At 41.3% G+C, this 14,958-nt stretch overlaps 2 protein-coding genes across 9 annotated transcripts in view; both read right to left on the bottom strand.

Moving 5' to 3' along the window:
• The window catches only part of PITPNM2 (phosphatidylinositol transfer protein membrane associated 2), a 138,257-nt gene extending 137,144 nt beyond the window's left edge, over positions 1-1,113 (bottom strand). The window contains exon 1 of the mRNA XM_068412831.1: positions 934-1,113. The gene's annotated coding sequence lies outside the window, so the exon portion shown is untranslated. The remainder of the gene's footprint in view (positions 1-933) is intronic.
• A 2,281-nt stretch (positions 1,114-3,394) lies between these two features.
• MPHOSPH9 (M-phase phosphoprotein 9) overlaps positions 3,395-14,958 on the bottom strand; it is a 31,879-nt gene continuing 20,315 nt past the window's right edge. For 6 of the 8 annotated variants that reach the window (XM_068412332.1, XM_068412337.1, XM_068412335.1 and 3 more), the window contains 12 exons: positions 14,842-14,889; positions 14,416-14,480; positions 12,412-12,513; positions 10,752-10,889; positions 9,859-10,034; positions 8,907-9,071; positions 8,458-8,578; positions 7,555-7,658; positions 6,526-6,737; positions 5,916-5,984; positions 4,611-4,654; positions 3,395-3,919 (listed from right to left, as the gene is read on the bottom strand). In XM_068412332.1, coding sequence (XP_068268433.1) covers positions 3,856-3,919; positions 4,611-4,654; positions 5,916-5,984; positions 6,526-6,737; positions 7,555-7,658; positions 8,458-8,578; positions 8,907-9,071; positions 9,859-10,034; positions 10,752-10,889; positions 12,412-12,513; positions 14,416-14,480; positions 14,842-14,889 — 1,308 coding nt within the window. In that variant the 3' untranslated portion in view covers positions 3,395-3,855. Of the gene's footprint in view, positions 4,655-5,915; positions 5,985-6,525; positions 6,738-7,554; positions 7,659-8,457; positions 8,579-8,906; positions 9,072-9,858; positions 10,035-10,751; positions 10,890-12,411; positions 12,514-14,415; positions 14,481-14,841; positions 14,890-14,958 lie in introns of all 8 variants that reach the window. The other 2 variants (XM_068412336.1, XM_068412334.1) reach the window with 2 other exon arrangements.

The raw sequence follows: 14,958 nt of genomic DNA, 5'->3' as shown, positions 1-14,958 counted from the left end.
ATGGGCCACCACCTTCCCCACCACACAAGTCTCCACCTGGTGCCTCTGCCAAAGCCGAATTCATAGAAATTCAAGCCTGAGAGATGCAGTAACTGACGAACTAAGATGACGAGGACCACAGCCGGGACGAAGGCTCTCCCACGGGCAGGGTCTGCCCTGGCCTCACACCTACGGTGCTCGAAGGCTGCCGGTGCAGTTTCCCACCATCCAGCACAGTTTCCTGCACCTCCAGCCACCACCGACCCAAAACGCTCCCTCTGTCACTACCAAACACCCGGTGCGGAGGGTGCCCGGGCCCGGCTGCCAAACGCCGACACTCAAACCATGACCGAGGGTAGAGAAAGGTGTTTGCTGCCTACAGCCCGTCAGCACGGAGAGAAAGGAATAACGGGGGGCCGCGGGGTTCAACACAACCAGACCTCACCAGCACACCAGCGGGGGATGCCGGAGCAAGGCTGAGCCCTTCGCCAATGTGTGTGCGATGATGAGGGGCCGAGGCAGCGCGCTGCCATGGCCGCAGCGCCCGCAGACCCCGCGGCGCGGCTGACCTGTCCCTCCCTGGCATCTGCTCCTCTGTTCGCGAAACTTTTACCGCCGACGCATCCCGCTGGCCGCGGGCGGGGACGAGACAGCCCGACCGCGCTGAGGCCGCGGGAGCGCCCGGAGGTACCGGCCGGGCACCCCCGGCGCCGCGGCCCGCAGGGGCCGTTCCTCCTCCGCCGCCCGCCGAGGCCCCGGGAAAGGGCCCGCCGAGCCGCCCCGGCCCCTCGGGGGAGGCTGAAGCCGCCCCGCGGGCCCGACCTTCACCCCTCGCCCTCCCCTCAGGCCCGCGGCAGTTCCTGCCCCCGCTGAGGCACGGCCGGCCCGGCCCAGGGGGGCCGCCAGGTGCCGGGGCCCGCCCCGCCGCCCCCCGCGCGTCCCCCCACCACGCACCGGCTGCTCCCGGCGCAGCGGCCGCGGCTCCCGCTGCTGCTGGTGGTGCTGATGCCGCCGCGGCTCGGCGGCTGCCGCTGCCTACGGGTCGCTGCCTGCCGACATGCCCCCGCTCCGCTGGCATAATCCCCGGCGAGGCTGGGCCGGGCGCAGGCAGCTCCTCGCCCGCCGGCTCTGCCGCGGCGCGGGGACGGCGGAGGCGGGGGGAGGCGAGACGGGCGGGCCGCCGCCGCAGCTCCGCGCTGCGGGGGTGGGGAGGAGCGGGGAAGGCGAGGAGCCCCGTCGCCGGCGCTGCCCCTGCCCTGGCGCGGCAGCCGCCGGCCGGACACCTTTATTCCCCGCCCGAGCCGTGCCCCCCGCCGCGGGCAGCCGCCACTTCCTTCCCCGCGCCGGGCGGGACGTGGGCGCCGCCTGCCGGCCGCGGCGGGGAGCGCCGCCAGGGCCCGGGGCCGCCGCCCGCGGGGCGCCGCGCTCGGGCGGGCCGGGGGCGAAGCCGCGGGGCCCCCGGAGGGCGCTGGGCAGCGGGCTGGGTGCCTCGGGGGGCCGGCAGCGGTGCGGGGGCTCCGGCTGGCCGCGGGCGCTCTGACCGCCTTCCTCCACACGCTGCCCCGCGCTGGGTTCCCTCTCCTGCCCGGTACCGGGTGCCCGCGGGAAGGGTAACGGTTACGGAGCCAAACTGCCACGGTGATGGGCGAAGCCCCAGCCCCCCTCTGCTCTAACCCTGACACCAGAGTTTTTGCAAACTGGAGCACTGCTGGTTACTCCTGTAACTTCCCTCCCTGCAAAGACTGGGAAAAAAAAAAATCACTAAATATTTAGCAATGAGTTTGTCCAGAAACCTCAGAGAAAAACAGCAACAAAATTTGCTGTACCATTTTTAAACATCTGTCAATGTCAGCCTCCACCCACCTCTCTGGTCACAGCCCTGGGAAGTTACCTGTGCTCCTAGGTGCTCACAAAGACAGGGCTAACCTGCCTAGGAAAAAAAAAAGGTTTTTTGGTAAACAGTCCCTGCCTTGCCCCAGTAAGTTCTAGTCTGTATTACAGCTCTTTTTAGAGACAAAGTTCCCAGTGGAAGGCAGAGCATGTGTAAAGCCAGCTTTTTTTTTTTTTATATTTGCTTTTTAGAGATGTAGACAAAGAGAAAATTTATTTTGCAAAGGTTAAATCTCAGAGCTGAAGGAGCTGTAATGTTTATTATAGAGAAAACTATGCACGGGAGTGTCTTGCAGGGGCAGTCTGAGACAGAACAAAGCCTGGGGCTGCCAGCAAAACCTAGTAGATCTGGAAAGGCGATAAATGCCCACATAGCTGAGAGGTGTCAGGTGGAAGAATGCAAGAGGAAGATGATTAAAGTCCTCCTCAGAGGAAGCATAAGCTTCTGGTTGTCTGTAAGTCCTTATTTGTCCCCAAAATACGGAACAAGGCAATTCGCTCGTGTTAAAGGGAAGAATTTAAAAAGTAATTTAAAAAAGCGTCCAGCAAAGAGCAGGGCCAGTGCAGTCACATTTCCCACAGTAAACACGCACTTCATGTGCCCCACTTTTTGATGCTTCAGGTCTGATTTTCAGAAGCACTGAGCGTTCAGGCCTCCCACTGATTTAATCTGGAACTGCAGATCCTCTGCCCCTCTGAAGAATGAGGCCGAAGGCACCGCACTGAACAGGACGCCCAAAGCCAGACAGTTATTTGTAAAGGTTGTCCTAGAAGTTTACTAAGAGCAACACTTACATTCCGCCCCCCCCTTCAGTATTATAATAGAACAGAAATAGCCTAAAGAGCTTCTCAGATGGAGGAGGACTTCTGATTAAAAAATAAATTCTGACTCACAATTCAGCTTTCTGGATGTAATAAAAAAAGAGTACATGAATATGAATAGCACTGGAAAGAATGGAGCGGAGAGAGAGGGAGGTTATAAGGAAAGGCAGTGAAAGAGCTGCACTGAGTTACCTACTTGTTTCTAATGCCTGTCAGGAAAATTCTGTTTGGTTTTGCTGCAGTGCTGATGAAAGAAAACAAGACCATTAGTGGACTCATGAAATTTCCCTGTGATGGATTCCTTGGAAAAATGCTGCTGGCTGAATGATACTTTTAAAGAATACTTTTAAATTGTACCTGTTAATAACTTAAAATGGTGCGGAAAATTCTTCAGCTAAATAGTAGAGCTGCACAGGGAAGTCAAGATTCTTTTTTCCTCCCTCAACCCCTTCTGAGTAAAAAATTACAAATAAGAATATGCAATACCATCAAAATTGTACATCTATTCATGTACCTGGAAGTATATTTGAGCAAGTTCTCTCCAAGCTTTCAGGCTGAATTTCTACACTCTAGAGTGAAGGGGAAACACGTAACTAACGTCCTAGACTTCTCCCCAGCTCTGATCTTGTATTAGAAGAACCCACAGGGCAGAAGTGGCTGCAAAAATATAATTTTTCGAAAAGACTGTGCATGGGTAGGACAGTTCATCAAATATCTTAAAACACAGCACTCTTAATTTTAGAATCAGACCTACACAAGCTTCCTTTATGACAGCTATTCTGGCCTTATAATCACATCATTGGTGGCTAAGTATCTCGAACAAGGACAGAATTTGAAACACACAATATGATTAAAACCTACATTATCACTGATGTAATACCCCAGAACCTATTATTGTTCTTGGGCAGGAGGAAAGAATCTAATCAAACATTTATTTAATATTAAAATACAAACTAAAATATCAATGTTGGACAGTAATTCAGCAATATGCCAACTAGCAAATATGTATTTTTCACCAAGAAAAATGCATGTATGTTCACAAACACAGCTCAGATTTGGTTTGGAAATGAACACTGGCGTGGCACAAAACCCAGCCTGGTGTGTTACAACAGTGACTTCGGTTACGTCGTTACAGTCCTGGAGCGTCAGCGGGAGTCGAGTTGCTCACTGGCTGCTGTCGGTCTCCTGAAGCCTGGTACTCGCGGTATCAAAACCCTGCTCACCATGGCTGTTGGGAGACATCAAATAATTTAGAGCAAGATTTTCCTACCACAGCCAGCAGCAACCAAACCAGCAAAACACATCCCCATTTGCAGCCAGCCAGCCATAACGGAAGTATTGCTCACAGTTTTGTCACAATGAAAAAACATCCATGTTATAAGGTTTCAATTAAAAGGATTTACCATATAACAGTAGTTATCTTTAACACAGGTAATTAACGTTGCTTTTTGTATTAAAGTTCAAAATTTCCTATTGGCTAATATTTACATCATACCATAAATATTTATAAAATGGTGAGGAAAACGAAGTGCAAAAGGATAACACTATCATTTTCTGAAAACAAGCTGCCTTTTAGTTTCTTATTCTTATTATAAATTGAATATCACTATTTAAAAATAATTAGTATTTCTAAAAATATTACAATACAGGATAAACATTGATTTCTCAAGTGTAACAAAAATATGTTTAAAATATAGGTGGCTGTTTGAAGTACAAAATATTGCTGTTTGTAAAGGGGTAACATGGTTGTAAAACTACTATTGAGGGTTTACAAAAATACAAAACGATTTGCATTTACTGAGTGCATAATTACATATTAGTGCAAAAAAAAAAAAGCGTATTTGCATTCAAGAGAGAATTGTCAAAGATTTGCAGAGGTATGTAAAACACGAAATCTTTTCAAAGTCATGCGTATTGACCCTAAATCTCTGTTAATCCTTTCCAAGCGATCTTCCAGGGCTTCCTAAAAGAAACAGTTAAAGAGAAGAAAGGAAAAAAAGGATTTAATAACATATAATAAAATCCAATGACCCAATAAAATGAAGAAACTATTATTCCTGTATTCAACTGGTATCCTTCTCGATGCATTACTAGCATTCTGTTAGCACCCAAAAACTAGAGCCAGACCTACCAACTTTTCATATTATTTTTATGTATGTGTGTGTATTTGTGGGTTGGTGGCTTTTTAAAAAACTGTTTCAGGTATTTTGGTTTCCATGCGACTTACGAAACTCCACGAGATAAACTTGACAAGAGTTAGGACAGGCTGATAATTCTGGAGACACATTTAGGAACGAGCAGACCACTGTAGTGGGTGGCAGGATTGATTTACTAGAATGGCCTTTTACTTTCAAATTGATAAATTGACAACAAGCCCTGGGATTACAATGTAGGACATGCTGAAGCTGTCGGCTTTGCAGAGACGTCTAAAACACAACTTAGAGACACTTGTGTTTATTAGAAGAGTCTGCGGAGCTTTCCCAAGAAGGCACTCTCCTGTGTAAGCACCTACACTACTTATTTTTGCCTTCTTATTTTCTCCTTTATACTTTCAATTAGACAAAAACCAACCCAACAAACAAAACCTAAACTCTGCACTTCCCTCTACAGCACATCACCCTCCCCACAGCTGCAGGGGTCTATTTCATAGTCACTGCATTTTCTTAATGTATTGCCATTATCTATCTCTCAGTGGTATTGCAAGAACAGACTATTCTTGCAGTAATTAGGAAAAATGCACCCCATGTACAAGAAATAGAAGATATAAACAGTCTTATGCAGAATATACACTATGTAGTATGTATATATGTATACACACAGATACTTTTTCTTTATATGCGTATATATACACACACACACTCACACAAAAGAAACTTGTCAGTTTGTGGCGAGGAGGAAATCAAATGTTTGCAGGGCTAATTATTCTTTTCTGAGTCACCTGCATACAAATTCTCCAGACTTACACCTTTTACATAGCAAGTCAGAGTGTGTTTATAATTAACTTCCAGTAACTTCCCGATTATCTTCTAATGCAGTAAAGTCTATAGAGAACAACTTTCACAGAGATTCAAAATTCAACCATGTTCAGGAACAATTCTCAGTGGTATGGAAAAATTCTCATTGTAATCACGCTTATTATGTAGCGGAACTTTTATCTACACTATACATTCTCAAATTGTGGAAGAGCAACTTAAGAGAACAGTCATATGTAAAAGCTTTTTCACCTGATTTAATCTTGCTTGCAAGGTCATTCTTCCACCAGAACAAGGTATTCGACTCAATGCAGCCTCAATCTAATAGCAGAAAATACTTCAGCTGTAAATTATAGTTTCAAGAGCCAATATAAACCTTCCTAACTCATCTTACAGAAAGACAGGTGAGCTGTATAAATTACAGATACATGTCCAATGTTGTTCTTAAACACTAACTTATGTTACCATAATACTGTGCCACACAAAATGGATACAAAAGTTAACATTCATAAGCAGACCCTCTCAAGGATCATTCTGAAGAGAGCACTCTTAATTGCCAGAACGACCTTCCTTGCCTGAACGGCTGATTTAAAGCACTGTCTATTAAGGAAGAAAGTAAAGTCACTCCAACTCTTCCATCCACACTGTTGTTTACGTTAACTTGACTCTCCTTTAATGAAGTTAGGGACAGAAAAGTACTGGAGTATGGGGAGTAGAGCAGGGAATGATAATGGCACATTCCTAGGGTAACACTAGAATTTGTACGTGAATTTCAGCTACGCATTGCACAGGTTACAGCTACATCCCTCACTTCTCACACAATTATGTTTCGTCACAAATTTAAAATAAAAATTATCTTTGCCTGTTGCTTTTCTTGAATCATCTCATCAAAAAGCCTCTCTGTTTCAGCCAGAGTCTTCATCCTCGCTGTGTACTTGAAGTCTCCCTCACAAGGCGATAGCACTGGCTCATTTTTTTGCGCTACGCTCCTCTCGTCCCAAGCTGTCGCTTTCTTCATTCCAGTATTGATGGATTCAGCACAAGAGCTGTGTCTGACACCTGAATGCTGCCTTCCTATCAACAAAATAGGGGTCTTTTTATTTGTTTTGTAATTGTCTGTGAAATCATTACACAGGACAGAGAAAGAAACCAACAGGAAAGCAGTGTGAGCTTGGAGGTGTATGAACTGAGGACAGTGACTAGCAGAGCCTCATTAGTTTGCCTTAAGCAAACTTCCCAGAAGAATGCAAAACATCTGTATGGGTCATCTTTCAAGTGATTTTTATAACACAGCATATTTTTTAGTTAACAAACAGATGACACTGTGCTAATTAGGAATTACTTTTACTGGTACAGTGTTTCTAAATATCTCCATGTAGACTAATCATGAAAACACTAGTTTAAATAAATGCATTAATAAAAACAAAAGGAGAACATTGTGAAAGAATTACAAAAGTGAGAAAATATTTGGTTCAATAAATCATTTAGAAATCTGAAACAACTGGCTTTATTATAGTTGCTCTTTGCTATCAGTAATGCAATGTTTAGCAATAGAATTTTATTAGTATGACTGAGTATGTACATCTTAATAGAGCCCCTACTGAGATATGCATTGTGTAACTGAGTTAAGCATAGAAAAACATATTGCCCTTCTTTCTCAATTTAATTATTTCTGTTGTTCCATTGTGTTTGTGCACACACACATATACATAAAAATAAAATACTGTATGAATGGTATTTCTCTGTCTACAGCAATAAGACAAGATGTAGAGGATTTTTAGAAGTTGGACTTCATAAAGTGTCAGCTTTCTATTTAAGCAGCTGTTACCAATGTGTAAGAAATTATGGTGGAAAAAATAAAGAACAGTTTCCCCCCACTTTGAGAGATTACCTTCTACATCATCTAGTGAGAGAAACTGGAGCCTTTTTCTTGGATTATTGTGCTGTAAAGTAGATGTAGGACCAGTTTCCAGGTCATCTAGAAGTACATCAAATCTACAGAGCAGGAAGCACACAACAATTACTTGCTAGAAATTATGTATCAACCCATACACTAATTTCTACTTTTTCACTTTTCGGTTTTATAAAACAATTTCTATCCCACAGGCATTGCAAGTCTTCTGATTACTGCTAATAGTATCATACTACAATATACTCCTATTTGTACACACCAAAATACCTCATTCATGTGACTTTCTTTCAGAAGCAGGCCAAGCTGTCACTCCCAAATACACTGAGCTCCCATGTTGTCATCCTCAAGAACCATCAAAGTGGTGCTACACATTTCTTCTTCCTCATGCACGTGTCCTACACTTCAGTCTCACAGCTAAGTATGTTCTCTGAAACTCTATAAGCCTTGCCAAGCAAAAATCTCCATAGGAACCATAGTATCTAGCACAGTTAGGAGAAAGTTTATGTGTTTTTAACATGCTCATGGGTGCCACAACAGGTAGGTAGATACTACTTTCAATTTTTATTTACATCTCCTGATAAGCAGCATGTAGATCTGGACTTACTCCACAGAACAATTCTTCTATAACTGCTTTGTCACTGATCAATGTTGTGTCAATAGTAAACCCAACATCTCATCTTGGTGAAGGCTAAAAGATGGGAAATCATTCTAGATTTTTCTCTCCAGATTTTAAAAAGTAAAACTTAGCTTTATATTCAGATATCTTCACATTACTCATTTTCTAGGACTTTTAATGAGCAAGAAACAGCAGCATTAAGCCTGCATAAACATACTGCTGCTATAATAATGATCAGAACACAATTTTATTCACAAGACTCATACCTTGTCACTCTGTTTTCACTTTTGCTAAGCAAATGGCTAAATCCAGGAGAAAGGTTTTCCTTTGGAGATCGTTTTGGGCTGTATGTCACAGACACTGGTGTCAACATTATCTCTCTTATTGCTGCAAAAGACAAAGTATGTTTAACTACCTAAAACTTCTCCCAATGCAGTATCTCTCACTCATGTGATCAGATGCTTACATCTTAAAAGAAAGCTTTTCAAAGCTGTCTACATGGTTATTTAAATTAGATTAAAAGTGCATTGCAACACAGAAAAATGAGAAGAAACTTGGAACTCTCACATTTTCTATGACTACAGACAAGCTTTTTTTCCAGACTCTTAGAATAATGCAGAAATCCTGTCTTTATTTTTCTTTCTCCTAGAGCAGCCTTTCAATACTTACTTCTACTTTTTGAGTAACACAAACCAAACTTCAGAAAAGCACTTACTCGGAATATTTGATTTCCTGTTTGAAGGAGGAAGGGACGAGGACCTCTGGCCAGAAGGGGAGCTGTACCGTTTCAGTCTGTGTTGGTCTTTACCTTTCTCTGGGGATTGATTAGCAACTAAAGAAGTTTCCACAAACCCAACAGTTTGACGTCGATTTGATGTTTCTAATTAAAAGGAAAAAGTTTTCATATTAATCAATCTTTTTCAATAGAAAAACTCACAAATATTCCCCTGTACTCAGCTTTTACTGTACAGAGACTGCACTTAGTCTGGCTCACATCAACATATTTGTGCTGTTTGGCTCAAGTCTCGCTTCCTGCTCATCATATTCATGAAACAGTGAGTTTAACTCATGAAAAAGGATGCTTTGCAGTGTGTGTGGGAGAAATGATGCTAAATAACACTGATTTAATTAAGAGACAGTGGAAAGCAAGACAAAAGCATCTTTTGGGAAAGCAGGTTGGAGTACCTGCCTGAACCAAGAATATAAGCATTTAAGAAAGACTCAGTGTTTTCTAACTACAAGGCTTCCTAAATCATTGTCATTAGAATAGCTCAGCACAGTCCTACAGTACACATGCCAGCTTTCTTAATAACATTCTGATACAACACCATGAGAACAAAATTAAAATGGATCTACAGCCAGCCAGAGCTTTGTTAGGACTCCATTAACTGTTTATAAATATTGAGATATTCTTAGAAAAAGGACATTAACCACTCCCCAGCTTGAGACCTAACAGCAACCTTTGCATTCCCTCTATTTTAAACAAGTCACTTAGCTGTATCATTTTGAATTTTCTTAGGAAAACTCCAGAAGTTTGCATGCTAAAACTGTTTTTATCCCATCACTTAAGCTTGATGGACTTTAATGCTGAGAATAACAAAACCAAAAGACACGCAAACAAAGAAAAGCCAGTAAAGACAAGTTTAGGAATATAAAAAAAAAGTTACTAGCTGATGTGTCGTCTTTTTCTGTCTGTGTACCCCAATCTTTAAATGCTTTTCCTTCTTCAATTTCTTTAAAGGCTTTTATAATTGGTGCTTCTGACATCTCATTTTCTTTCTTTTCTGTTGTGCTTGTTGAAGAGTCTTCTTGTGAAGAGTCTTTTTCAGGAGGAGAATGGTGCCTTCAAGAATGTGGGGCAGTGGGGGGGAAAAAAGGATCAAGTTTTTTTACTTTATTTCATATATTCAAATATTAGCTGAATAACAAAAACCTGGAGAAGTTTAGTTTGAAATTTACAGTTGTCAAAACAAAAATTTTAAGGGTGCTTTTTAATTTCAGCCAAGAACCTCAGAGGATTGTGTTATAGCCAATTCAAGAATCTAAAGCTGAACAATATGAGTTAAATTTGGTGACTTGACATGTTCTTAGAACTAAACTCATCCTGACAGAGGCTTTAGAAACTTCTGAAGAAGGCGGCAAACTACTGAGAAATTACACCCTAAATTACATGTGAAGCTTCACACTGGAGGAAAGTTGCAGCCAATCACTACAGCTCACATCCAATACAACAGAGCACACTGTGTCCAAACTCAGAGTAGAACTGGATACAAACACAGACAGCATTAAAGACAGTGCTGCAAGATGCAGTTGAAGCTTTCTGATATTTCAAGGAAGGTACTGAGGGCTGCCACTGCTTGCTTCATACGAGGTTAGTGACGGAAGAAAGATGTTTTGGTTTTAAGGAACTGTATAGAATCTACAACATTGAGAAGTTTTTTCAGAACTCTATTTAACAAGTACAAAACCTAGAAATATGAATCTAGTCAATTCTGGATAAAACTATTTTTACAAGTGTTCAACTGTACATCATAGTGGAGACTGACGGAAACCAACGCACCTAGAAGGAATACAGGTTTCTTCTAATCTGTTATCTTTGGGGCTTTCCTGGACTTCCAAAGGCTGGCCAGTGAAGATTGAATACTCCGCTCCTGGTATCAACCACTTTCTCCTGTTGACATCAGTAGTTGACAGCTTGCTGTGGGAACAAAGAAATTCAAAATTATGAAAGGCTCTGGAATTTTTAAGAAAAAAATTAAGAAAATCCAGCTATTTATTCCATTAAACAGAAACAATAACAAATATACAATAAACTTGTAAATACTGTGGAAAAATAACTGCTTTTTAAACCATGTTTGTAAAGTAAAAATAAAATATTAAAAAAAGGTTGAGGTTTCAGTCTAAATTACACAATGTGCTCAGAATGCAGAACTCCACAAAGATCATCTTGTAATTTAATGCTGTTTAATCAGACTGAGGTTTGGGTAACAAAAAGGGTTCTCAACTCATTAAACAAAAACATTTTGGTGTACATTACTCTAACAGTTCAGAGCATCTGACCCCAGCTTTCCTTTTGACACAATTTATTAGAAAAATAAAAAATAAAAACCAAAAAATCCGCACACAAAAAAGTCACCATTGATGACCTGAGAGCGATAAACATTAACTAATAAGCATCAATGAGTATATGATTATCTTGAAATATCAAAAGAAAAATATTAATTTTTATACACAGGAAAGCAGATGATAATTAGGGAAAAAGGGTTCTTATTTACACAAGCTATGAACCGTAACTACTATTCCGTAAATCTACCCTGCTGTGCATTCAGTTGGAATAAGGCTTTCTTTGAGCCTTTGAGATCAGTTAGGGAGAGATTAACTTCCAAATCCATATTGGCTCTTACATCCTCCTCCCTGATGAACATGGTCTACCATGTTTTTTTGGTTCATTGTTGATGGATCTTGTTCATAAATATTAAAATAGCTCTAAACAGCAGCCTGTCCCTGTAATATATTAATACATAAACTACTTGCATCTTCAGAATCATGAAAAATCAGATCCCCCCAGAATACTACTGTTCCACTACACAAATGGACATCCACCAAACACATTATCATTTTGTGCTTCACAGCATCAGTGCTGAACTGGGAAAGACACCCAAGAAGCCATAACTAAGTAATAAAAAAACAAAGGGAGATAAAGCTTTTCAGACCTTTAAAACATTAAAAAAACCCCAGAACACAGGCCAACTTTAATTTCCTTAACATAAATCCACAATTCAAACTAGAGGATGCATTCTAATTGAACTTCCTGTCTACTCTCAGGATACCTGTATAAACTATATTTAGAAACATAAAATGTAGTTATCAGCCTTTCAAATCAATGACACAAAGAAAACCTCCAACGCCTAACTGGACTATTAGATTTTATTCACAAGGTCTTTGTTGAGCATGGAAATCTCTATTCAGCTGAGCAACTCGGACCTATCAAACACTCACTTAGGAAGACCAGAGACAGTCTGCCAAGTCACACATCTATTATCCAATTTATTTATTCATTTCTAATAATTTCTTGGCATGTGAAGTCTCTGGATTACGTCACATGTTTGATCCAGTTTAGCCCATAGACTGACATCTTTATCTCCATTTTTAGCCAAAACACATTAAAAAATATTCTAAAACACACGACTTGTTCTCACGTTGTTGAAATATTCACTTACTTGGCACAACAGGTTCTTAAACGACTTTTGGTAATATGGCGAAGTTTCAGCATATTTTCGTGTTCTACTTGCTTGAGCTGAGCTTCAAGTTTTGAAATTGTCCTAATGTGGAAGTAGCAAAGATACATTATAAGAAGATTTAACTGACAAAGAAGATACATCACATTTCTTAGATTTTACTAACTTTTATTCAGATATCCTGGGTGAAGCAGAAGAACAAGAGCAACTACTGCATTTTCATCTATCTGTCTAAATACAGATATAAATATGTATTTGAATTCTAAGTTAAATAAGTTCAGTAACCTAGCTAGAAAGACAGGACCAGAAGATATTGCTGTAGATCAAAGCATTCACCTCAGAGGGACTGGGGAAAACAAAACAAGAACTTTTTCCTCCTTGAAATAACGTACTTATACAAAGATCTCCCTGACTCTGGATTTAATGAGTGGCTCCTTCTCCTGTGTGTCACTCAGGTAACTCCATCATGGCTCTTCACCACCACTTAGGCTCTTCACATGATTTTCCTCTCTCCCACATACTGCAGGTCCACATCGTCAGTGAACTAGCCCTTGGCAATGCAATAGGCATTCCCCACTTGGAGAACAGAAATACAGGTTTTTGGAGCAGGATATAAAAATCTCTGCAGGTCCACATCGTCAGTGAACTAGCCCTTGGCAATGCAACAGGCATTCCCCACTTGGAGAACAGAAATACAGGTTTTTGGAGCAGGATATAAAAATCTCCTTTTCCACTACAGTGTCCCCAGCCTGGAACGGTACCTAGCTAGCAGCATTGAGAATCAGGCAGCAAAAACCAGAAGCACCAATAGAAATGCTTGACTGAACTGTCCTTCACACTATCTTCACTTCCTCAACAGTCCCAATAAAAAATTGAAGGCAGAGTGGTTTTGGCTTCCTTCTATTCCTTTCTTAAATTCTTTCTATTCATTCTATTCTTCTTCTTGAAAAATCAGGTGATCTGAGCAGCAAAGAAAAGGACTGCAACATCCCCCGAGTATCACATTTGCTATATTTCTGGTTTTGGCTGAAGACTACGCACAGGTTAATGCTTGGTGGCAATGACATTTTGAATGAATTTTGAGGTGAAACTTGTAGCCACATTTCTACAAGAATCATCAAAAAACATGCACTTTTTAAAAAAATAACATCTTCCTAACAGTCTGGGTTTCAGCTGCTCATATAAAAACATAAAAGGAAATTATGACAGCATATACCCACAAAAGAAGGTCAAAGGGAAATAATGAGGTGATGTTTCACGTCATTCACAGTTCTGCAATGTCTGCCCTAGAGCCCTCTCAGATGTTCTCTTCTCCCACCTCTCTAGACTTTCCTGAGCAAGTGTGCTGTTTAACACCCTTGACAAGGAGTGGCTGAGAAATCCCAAACTAGAGGATATGTTTATAACTGTAAACCCTTGATGGTCACATACATCTTGCCTAGGGCCTACCCAGCAAGTATAAAGCTCATTGGATTTCTGTTCTCCCAACCAAAAAATAGATCCAGGCAGCATGAGGGACATCCACAGGAGATATTATTCCTGCTCTATACACAGAACACCTTTCTGTCCTTTATTCATGCCTAGGAGCCATAATCTTGAACAGCAAACTCCTGCCAGCATCCTCACTCCTGAAAACCAGAACAGAGACTGGTTAGCTGAAGATGAGGGTTCCTGAGAGGACAACTGTGGCAGTAAAAGCTTGAGCAGTGGACTGGCTGGGCTAGTTGACTGACAACGATCAGAAAGGAAGCAATTAATTACATCACACTGGAAGACTTTGTGATTCAGGAAGCAGAAAAGACACATATCCCCAAATAGCAAGATTTTTACAGTGTGTACAAAGTAACACAAAGCAACACGAAATGCTTCATAAGATGTGACTAAACTTGCAAGATACACAGTCTTCGTAATCCAGGAGTAAATGTTTGGGCCATAGCCTGTATTTCATATTGTTAAAATAGTAATAAGAGAGAGTTTCACATTTACCTTTTCAAATCAGAAATCTGCGTGTTTGCATCAAGCAATTTGTTTTCAGTTATGTTTAATGTATCCTACAAATACACAAGGAAAAAAGTAAAAAGCCTAGAAACTACAGAAGTGTATTAAAAGAAAAACGAGTAACTCTACATCAGTCTTGAAAAGAGTACATTAAATACACCTTCCTGTTTGAAAGGGAGGTCATTAAATTTCTTTGGCTTTGACTTTGCAGTATTTTTGCTGTCTCTGACTGGAAAACAATACATTCCAAACTCCCTCCTTTCCCCTTCAGGGCTCTGAAGATGCTATCAGTTAAAATAAATACGGATCTTTCCATTTGATCTTTTTCAAAATACTTGTTAGTTCAGTTAATTCTATAGCACATTATCACATATTTTGCATGTTTGTTTTTTTAAATAACTAGCATGTACTTACCTTTACTCTTTCATGTTCTTTTCCAAGGGACTCATATTCTCCTAAAAGCTAAAACAAAACAAAATAAAGAACACACAAACCCACACTGAGACCATATACAATTAACAGTTTTGTTGA

This window comes from Nyctibius grandis, chromosome 14 (genome assembly GCF_013368605.1).
Source record: "Nyctibius grandis isolate bNycGra1 chromosome 14, bNycGra1.pri, whole genome shotgun sequence".
In the NCBI taxonomy this organism is placed as follows: domain Eukaryota; kingdom Metazoa; phylum Chordata; class Aves; order Nyctibiiformes; family Nyctibiidae; genus Nyctibius; species Nyctibius grandis.
The sequence above is the reverse complement of the archived record's forward strand: the minus strand, read 5'-3'. Positions and strand labels throughout refer to the sequence as shown.